Source organism: Tachysurus fulvidraco, chromosome 23 (assembly GCF_022655615.1).
Source record: "Tachysurus fulvidraco isolate hzauxx_2018 chromosome 23, HZAU_PFXX_2.0, whole genome shotgun sequence".
Classification (NCBI taxonomy): Eukaryota; Metazoa; Chordata; class Actinopteri; order Siluriformes; family Bagridae; genus Tachysurus; species Tachysurus fulvidraco.
This window is the reverse complement of record NC_062540.1, coordinates 1,124,325-1,134,324: the sequence shown is the minus strand read 5'-3', so window position 1 is coordinate 1,134,324 and position 10,000 is coordinate 1,124,325. Positions and strand designations below refer to the sequence as shown.

General features: G+C 42.8%; 1 protein-coding gene across 1 annotated transcript in view; it reads left to right on the top strand.

The window, feature by feature from the left end:
* The first annotated feature begins 296 nt into the window (after positions 1-296).
* The window catches only part of syde2 (synapse defective 1, Rho GTPase, homolog 2 (C. elegans)), a 26,189-nt gene continuing 16,485 nt past the window's right edge, over positions 297-10,000 (top strand). Inside the window, exons 1-2 of the mRNA XM_027171235.2 lie at positions 297-2,171; positions 8,838-9,281. Coding sequence (XP_027027036.2) covers positions 473-2,171; positions 8,838-9,281 — 2,143 coding nt within the window. The 5' untranslated portion in view covers positions 297-472. The remainder of the gene's footprint in view (positions 2,172-8,837; positions 9,282-10,000) is intronic.

Genomic DNA, 10,000 nt, shown 5'->3' with positions numbered 1-10,000 from the left:
TTCATTCAGCAACAGGTTTGTGTGCGTTAGCAAGAAAAAAGAAATGATTTATCACATCTGCAAATTCACTTCGTTTACTTCGTTTTTATATTGCAAAAGATTTCTCACTGCAAAATGCAGCTCAAAGGAGTGCAAAAATGTTTACCCGTTTAACCCTGCATACAGAGAGAGAGAGAGAGAGAGAGAGAGAGAGAGAGAGAGAGAGAGAGAGAGAGAGAGAGAGAGAGACACACACGCACGCACACACACACACACGCACGCACGCACGCACACACGCACGCACGCACGCACACACACACACACACACACACACACACACACACACACAGAGAGAGAGAGTAGAAGTAGACACACAGAGAGAGACGGAGCTCAGAGGGTGAGATGGAGCCGCGGTTAGAGAAGCGCGATCCGGTCTCCCTGAAGCGGCTCTGCTGAACCGTGGCACCGGAGAACCGACCCGGGAGCCCCGGTAATGGCCGATCCTCTGCGGCGGACTCTGCTAGCCAAACTCCGTGGGAAGAAACCCAAGAAAGGCTCGCTGTCGGCCGACTGGAACAACGAAGAAGGTAAAGAGAAAGTTCAGCGAGCGAAGCTGGATTACGTGCCGAACGCCATGAGAGGTAAGCAGGGCTGTGTGTACGGGGGGTTCGAGCGCACTGTGCACGTACACGCCGGTCGGGGGGGCGATCAGAGCTGCGGACACGGGGGGCAGAACGCACACAAGCTCTCGGGGGTCTCCGGTCATAAGCACCAGCTGCTCTTTACGAACGGAACGGGCAAGCAGCCGGTCGCAGTTCGGCGGAGACTCACCGAGGGAGACTCCATAGGGTTCGGGAACTGCAGCGAGGTTCCCTTTGTGCATGTGATGGATTCTGTTAAAAATGCGCACTGCCGAGAGCCTGATTTCAAGCCAAAGCATGTGGAGGTGGAACGATGCCTGATCACTGGAAGACCAGAACCTGGCGGAACCCAAATGGACCGTCCGGATCCACCTTCCCAGTGTCTCCATTCAGAACATGTTAATGAGCACGACTTGATCCAGACTATTGAAAGTTCTTTAGAGCTTTGTGAAGATTTCTGCATGCCTCCTTTGCAGAGTCCGACTTTTTTCCCCACAGAGCTGGAGATAGTAGATGCTGACTTGGCTCCTCGAATGGTGTGTGGAAGAGACGGAATGAACTGCCACAATTCCATAGACAGTGAGGACGATGACTATTATGATAACGAAATTCTGCCATTTTACGATTCTGGCTTCAGGAGCAACGAGTCAAAAGAAAGTGAAGGACTGTTGAGAACTTCTTTTCACCCTCTACAGTCTGAGTCATACCAGATTGTTGACTCCAGCACTCAGGAAACAGACCGACTCAGGAGTCAACTCAAAGAAGCGTACTACCTTCTGATCAACGCCATGGATGGCATCGCGTTTGATGGACAGGTGCAGACAAATGGCTATGTGGAGCAAAGCAGCATCTCAAGTCAGTCTCGTGATAGCCTCAGCATAAGTTCTGATTCTTCCACAAGGCTCTCCAGGTCTTCTGGAGAACACGGTGGCCACCACTGGAGTCCTGCAAAAAGCAATGCTGCAAACTGTGGGAGTTCTCAGAGGAGCAAAAGTTTGCAGAATCTTCTCTTGGTCCAAGGGAGACCTATTCTGCAGCGGTCCATGAGTGATGATGGCGTACAGTATCCTTTGAAGGAAAAACAAGGTGAGCTGCACACAGAAAACAGGAGCCTCGCTAAAACCGTGCCTGTCCATACACCTCCATTCTCAAATTGTGAAAACCTGGAATTGGAGACAGCAGCTACGGAAGCCATGATTACAGAGCACACAGAGGAGGAGAACATTAATCACCAGGATCCTTCTGATAGACTTCCTCCCAGAACATCTGACCCATTGTGCTCACAGCAGATGACTCTTATCAGGCATGTAGGTGTGAGTGCAGGAAAGCCTCCTGGGGTCACCGTTAACAAGATGCAGGAGTGGATGCACAAAGGCCGCTTGCTTTCTTCAGAGATGAGGCAAAGAATCGCTGGATCCTCCTCACATGGCGTGGCTCAGGAGCACCATGGACATGAGGGCCAAGCCTGGACCAAACTCTTCAACCAGGTCAACAGTGTAAACGGAGAAAAAACAGGACTCTTGGTGAAATCTTCGAGTGGACATCACCCAGGTACGAATAGCCACGAGGAATGAAGAATCTTCTCTCTCTCATTCTCTCTGCTTCTGTCTGTGTTTCCCTGCTTTCGTCAAATATCCTCAACCCTTTCACTCATCACGGCCCGCCTGATTCTGCTGCTCTAGTCTCCATGTAACCAGTGGTGGGCCCATGGTTTCTTCAGGTTTCTTCATTCCTCTTCCTGTCTAACAAAGGTTCACGTAACAACAGGGTTTAGCTAGCTGCACGCTGGTGGAGGGCTCACTCTGGTACGCTGCTTTAACACCACATCACTAACACTCTGGTTCTGGGGTCCTTGTTATACCGAATCATTCTGTGCTTAAAGTTTAAATCATATTCAGCTTCATCGTTGCTTAATCAAGATGATTTCAAAGTTCTCTTCTTATAAATATAACACTCTTGTTACGCAGGATAAGGTTTGTATTCGCATGGCTGATGAATTCTACCTTTCTTCTCAGCTTGTAGGTTCAGCAGGATCGTTTGTCTGACTCTATTAGATAATGATTATGGCTGCAGGCTGGATGATAATGGCTGTGTGTCAGCGCTGATGAACGTGCTGCTCAGGGAAGACAACAGGAAAATGGGGACCATGTTTTTGGGGAAAGACGATACGATTTTGTACCATGGAAATAAAGCAGGCGTTGTTTAGGTTATGGAAGCTAATTTTTCCACAGATTTTTAGCTAATTATTACGGTTCTACCCCAAACAACGACGGCACGTCTGTGCTGATTCACTATACTACATCATAGGGAAACATGATTCGTGTTTTAGACTCACAAAGCTAATTTCCTTCTCTGGATTAGCTCGTCGTCGCTGTTTCCTCATGTTATTGCTACGTTTACGTGCTGATTCAATAAGAACCTTTATAGCACAATAATAGACATATTTATCTGGAAGGTCTTGTTGTATTTGTCTGAAGCGCTGTAGGTCTTTTTTATACTGACTTGTGGTGAAGTTTGGATTGTGGAAGCTAATTTCTCTCATCTTCTTAGCTAATGGTGATGGTTTTACCTTAAATAATGACTTTCTGTGCTACTTTGGAGAAATTAAATATTATTGTTTTATACAGTAACGCTTATATTTTGGATGGAGATCATTCTAGAACTTTAGCGGCTCTTTTACGATTACTTCGCTCATTTGTCTCATTATACTGGATAATAATGACTTTGTGGAATTCTGTGGACCACCAATTTATGGAAGATCTTTGTAGAGTTTTTGTGGGTCATCTTGTTTTCCTCAGAGATGTGTGTGTGTGTGTGTGTGTGTGTGTGTGTGTGTGTGTGTGTGTGTGTGTGTGTGTGTGTGTGTGTACATCACTGGGTTAAACACTGCTGTTATTATCCTGCTGCTCTCGGTTTTGAGGGAAAACCCAGTGGCTCATACTTTGCTATAATTATATTGGTGTGTAGGATGAGTGGAAATTTGTGTTCTGGAGTGGAGGCAAAATGCTGTGTGTGTGTGTTAAATAGCGTTAAAGTGTATCAAGCAATTGTTTGTTTTAGACGGGGCAACTGTTAGGATTTTAACATATGCACACACACAGATGCCGGTCTGTGTGTGTGTGTGTGTGTGTGTGTGTGTGTGTGTGTGTGTGTGTGTGTGTGTGTGTGTGTGTGTGTGTGTGTGTGTGAAAGAATGAAGACTGCTGAAGGAGCTTGACATCAGATACAGTGGTACAAATGATCTCCCACCATGCACTTGAGCCAATTCCAGAAGCTTCCTGCTGCTTCCTCATTCATGACCACTGGCAGATCTCAGATCAGTTACCACAGATTCATCACTTCCTAAATCATTCGATGCTTGTAAACAACCTGATCTAGGGTCAGTTCTCTGATCCGTGTCCCGCTTGCTTTCAGATGCATTCCTGCACTATGGAAACGTGACACTCTGGGAGGGAATATTTGGCATACTCGCCGTGCGGCTCGTTTGTGTTTGGTTACTTAACACTGAGGATAAAAAAGCGGCGATTACGCATTAGTTCAGCTCGACTGGGGATTATTCGTTCCGGTTAGCCTCGGGTTACCTACAGAAGAATGATGGCATTGATTGGTGCTGTGTATGACTGGCTGTAATACACTCTGTAATACACAACTCGCTCTCAAATTAGCCTATCTGCTCGATAACGGAGTGCATCATGAGCCGGTTTCTCTGTGTACATGCTAAACATCTAAGTTGTCTAGTTCCTGTTCTGGCTTAAGTTATAGCAGCTATATACAGTCGTTCCCTCAGCAGCCTCTCTGTATTCTCTCTCTTCACATGAACTTCCTTCCATAAACGTTAAAGAATCATCTCAACACCTTCTGACCAATCAGAGTCCAGAATCCAGCACTGCTCTGGTGTAATATTGTGATAATATATTTCTAATTATAATGATATAATAACAACTTCCTCTGTGTGTGTGTGTGTGTGTGTGTGTGTGTGTGTGTGTGTGTGTGTGTGTGTGTGTGTGTGTGTGTGTGTGTGACTAACGTGACAGTCACCGACTCATGTGAGCGAGCCGTTCAACAGCTTCCTCATTTCTCCTGATCTGAGAACAGCTGAAGGAATTAAGATGCACATTTAATCCTGTACGAATCCAGCAGTGACTCGCATCCTAGTGAGATTTGCTCAAAGGAATGTGGGGTAGTGTTTTTACCCCCAGGGTGATTTTCAGGAATTGTTTTTTTTGTGTGTGTGTTTTTTTTTTTTTTTGAGTGTTTGAGTTTTACAATTTCCCCTGAGGCATGGCCAGTTGAACTGAACAGAGACCTGTGTGTGTGTGTGTGTGTGTGTGCGCGAGTGCGTGTGTGTCTGCGCGTGAGTGTGTGCGTGCGTGTGTGTGCGTGCGTGTGTGTGTGTTTGTCTCTGGTCTCAAATTCCCTGCGTGTGTGTGCATGCTCCTTCAGTTATGAAAAACCCTTCAAAAGAAACAACACGGCAGCATCCAGCACGACACAGACCTCAATATAACAACCACAACCAAAGCTCTATCTCACACACACACACACACACACACACACACACACACACACACACACACACACACAAACCTTAGTGTGTGGTTAATTTGATAAAAACAGGTTAGTACACACCACACACCAGTTAAATTGCTCCCTCTTTACCACACACACACACACACACACACACACACACACACACACACACACACACACACACACACACACACTTTTCAGCTATTACACAGCTCTCTACTAAAAATAAAGACGTGTTTTTCTAAATAAATGTAACTAAATTAATTAGTTCGATTTTTCCACCTGATTGAATTAAAATTTCTCAGTTACATGAAAACAACTTTCTAACATGAAACACTGATCCAAACAACCTTTACTAGGTCAATATACTAATAACTAAATTGTGCTGACCAAAAACCTTTACGTACAGAATACAGAATTCTACCTGCTAGCTAATTTAGCTAATGTTAGCAACGGGTACCTTTATAACAGGCTTATTATCAGATGAACAGAAGATGCTAACTCGAAACTTGCATCTTTATGCTGTGTGTAGAACCCATAATAGCTAGCTAGGTAATATTCAACTTAATATTCAGCTGCGGCTGCACATTGTTCATAAATGCTGTATGCTAACATGCTATATGCTAACATCTTGAACAGTAAAGTACAATTTAGTCGTAGAGTTACACTGGACACTGCAGTAAAGACAGATGTGTGGACTTTTTTTGTTCAGATGTCAACAATTTTCAAAAACATGTTATCTGTAATAAATATTAGCTTGTAGTGTCACATAACTTGTCGTGAGTGGAATGAAATGTGGTTTGGTTGTCAGGGGGACATTTGTAATTAGCATATTTATAGACTTTTTATGCAAATGAAGGAGTAGATAAATTCCTAACCTTTTTACTAGGATCTGAGGCAAACAAAAAATTGTTTGTGTGTGCTTGTGTGTGTGCTTGTGTGTGTGTGCTTGTGTGTGTGCTTGTGTGTGTGTGCTTGTGTGTGTCCTTGTGTGTGTGTGCTTGTGTGTGTGTGTGCTTGTGTGCGTGCTTGTATTTGCTTGTGTGTGTGTTTGTTTTTTCTTATGTGTGTGTGTGTGTGTGTGTGTGTGTGTGTGTGTGTGTTTGTGTTTGAGAAGAGCGGAAACACTTGGGTCTTTTCGCAGAGAGAGAAACAGTACTTCTTTTGCATTCAGTATTTCAATCTGAAGAGCAGCACTTGTGCTAATCCTGTGCTAAATCTCTGTGGTCGTGTGTGTGTGTGTGTGTGTGTGTGTGTGTTATAGATTGGGCTAATAGAAAGTATGTAAGCATGTTAAGGAATGAATACAGCATTTCTTAAAGTGTATTCAGGATTGCATCATGCTAATATTGACATTAATACAGTCCTAATTTCAGCCCTGTTGTTTTTAAAAAGCCATAAAATTAAATAACCTGCTAATCATTTAATATATTTATTAAATAATTGATCTATTTGTGTTGCCTTTTGATAATGTTACATAAATCCTAACATGTGGAGCTACAAAAACTTTCAGTACAGAATATGTATGCTACATAATGCCATGCTAACGCTAATAAGGTGCCGTGATTGCATGTACGTTCTTACTAAACAAACCAAATGCTATGCTAATTCTAAATGATATTAACAGCACACAATTATTCTTATGCTAAAGTTAACATGGAACGTCGCTTCACTCATAAACAACATTCACCAGCACTATGCTAAGCTAATGTGGATGAGAACATCAGGGCAGGATTAGCATTAGCATAGTGTGTTTTATGTGTCAGGGTTTCTGCTTTTACGTTATCAGAGTGTGGGAAACTAAAACAAAGTTTATTTATTTTTATGTTTTAGTAGATTGTAAGACTTGTTTTTGTAATATTACACCTGACCTTACACAGACCTGCCAACTACGTTACTGAACCTTCTGTAAAGCGTACAGTGATGTTGATTTAACTTCTTATTTTATTTTTATCTAACAATCTTCACTGGAGTTGATAAAGTAATGAAACAGTCCTTGAAATGGCAGTGACATGGGAAAGTCAACAAGGACCTTCTAAAATGTTTTCGGTCTGCTGAAGTAGACTTGTGTTTTCTGACAAGCTCATAACGTCATAGGTGTTATGTTTTTTTCAGCGATGACACGGATGTTACGATCCTGAAATCGTTAGCCTTCAAACCGCCGTAATAATACAGCGGCTCTGCTTCCCTAACGCTTTTTTTTTTCCACGGGTGAAAATATTTAGCCGAGAGCGTAATTAAGAGGTTGCGTGAGACCATGTTTCCTGCAGGAATAAAGAACGTGTCATTAACATGCACACACTAAAGAGAGAGAGAGAGAATGTGCGGGGGAATGTATATCAAAACACTCTTTACTGTAGTCTTCTCAGCGTGTCGCAGCAAGACTCCGATTGGCCGACGCTTATGAGAGAAATCCGCAAAGCTCGTGCCTTGTAACCTTTTTAGTGATCGTAAATCTCTGGTGCTTTTGAAAAATGGACATTCTCTTTCACTCTCACTGTGAATGTAATACACTCGACATTCTCAATCTGAAAATACAAAAGCTCAGACTCATAACAGTGTCAATCACAGCATGCCCCGGGCAACCGGTCCATTTATTTTGCCTCATTCTGTTTGTTTAGGCGGAGAAGCTCTTCTTTTTCATTCAGGACTTTGCTCAGTGTATCTGTAAACACTTTGGTTTGGTGGGTATTTAGGTGTGTGTGTGTGTGTGTGTGTGTGTGTGTGTGTGTGTGTGTGTGTGTGTGTGTGTGTGTGTGTGTGTGTGTGTGTGCGGGTGTGTTTATATGCATGTTTGTGGAATTTTCAGAGGACCAAGTGCCCCTGTAATAAAGATTTTGACTTCAAGAGGATCTTTGGCTGGTGTAAAAATTGCAAATTGCAAAAAAATGACACTTTTATTTGAAAATCCAAATGAAAAAATAGATCTGGTTACTGAGGTTAAGGTCTCTGAGGTATAGTCTAAAATTACTGAGGTATTGTTCACAGGTACTTTGGTAAATAATAAAATCAACGAGTAAAGGTTAGTAAGGAAAAAGTACAGTTACTGAGGTAAAAGGAGTTACTGAGGTATAACAAAGTTACTGAGGTAAAAGGAGTTACTGAGGTATAACAAAGTTACTGAGGTAAAAGGAGTTACTGAGGTAAAAGGAGTTACTGAGGTATAACAAAGTTACTGAGGTAAAAGGAGTTACTGAGGTATAACAAAGTTACTGAGGTAAAAGGAGTTACTGAGGTAAAATGAGTTCCTGAGGTATAACAAAGTTACTGAGGTAAAAGGAGTTACTGAGGTATAACAAAGTTACTGAGGTAAAAGGAGTTACTGAGGTATAACAAAGTTACTGAGGTAAAAGGAGTTCCTGAGGTATAACAAAGTTACTGAGGTAAAAGGAGTTACTGAGGTAGAAGGAGTTACTGAGGTAAAAGGAGTTACTGAGGTATAACAAAGTTACTGAGGTAAAAGGAGTTACTGAGGTATAACAAAGTTTCTGAGGTAAAACTTAAAAGTAATGAGGCAAAAGTTACAAAAAAAACAGTTACAGAGGTAAATGGTGAAGTTAAGGATGGTGATGGTGTTAGTGATGATATCATTGCTATTGAAGATGCTGATGATGTCTCTCTCTCTCTCTCTCTCTCTCTCTCTCTCTCTCTCTCTCTCTCTCTCTCTCTCTCTCTCTCTCTTTCTAGTACCTGTGATGGACACCCGAGACTCCTGCACTCGTTCAGTTCCCCTGAACTCCATCACTGTCTCCAAGAAGCGTAACTGGCTGAATCAGAGCTCCACACGGCCCTTGCCACTCTCTGACGAGGACGACCACACGAACCCTCCACAAATACACGCTCACGCAACCCGAGTCCCTGCTTCCGACCCTGCAGAGGAAAACGACGCCGACGACGAGGGTGAAATCTGGTATAACCCCATTCCTGAGGACGAGGAAGTCGAGCTCCATCGCAGAATTAATGGGGCAAGAATGCCGAGGCGAACGAGTGGTGGGGAAGTGGGCAGAGCCTCCGCTATTTCCAAGGATTCTGGGAACTTGAATGCCAGTCATTCCAGCGAGCAGAAACATGTGTACAGACAGATGTGCAGATCACAGGATGAGAAACCCACCGTAAAGCATACAGCTACAGGTATGAGGGACTCTTCTTCTCTCCATCGTTCTTTTCTTCCTATTCTTTTTCATAACTTGCTAAATCTATTTCCATCGACTTTGAGAACTAAAATAAACTTGTTGAATTTCTTGGTGGAGTAAATGTTTCTGAAGTAGCACAGCATTGTGTGGTCTTCAATTATTCCTCATGTGGTATGTGGTAGCCTAGTGGTTAAGGTGTTGGGCTACCAATCGGAAGGTTGTGAGTTTGATTCCTAAGTCCACCAAGCTGCCACTGCTGGGCCCCTGACCGAGGCCCTTAATGCACAGTTGTATAAAATGAAGTCGCTCTGGATAAGGGTGTCTGCTAAATGCTGTAAATGTAAATTATAAACATTGTGTCCTAGCATAATGCTATTTACCTCAGCTCTATTTGGACTTTCAATCACTTTATTTATATGAACAGTATGCTAACTTTTTCCACTCATTAGCCTACCGTTCCAACTCTATTACTGTAGTGTCTATTACTATGAGCGGTATATTAATAGTTATACTTATGGTTAGCTTAGTGCTACTTCCTGTTATTTCTAACTGCTTAGCTATGTAACTAGCATAGGATACAATAAACATTTTTTATGAGCAACTGAAATGTAACTAGCATCTCTACAGTATAACTAAGGTAACAGCAGATACATAATATACAGACTGTATATTTTTTACTGATCATAAGCTAGCACAGAAGCTAACGCGATGCTAGGA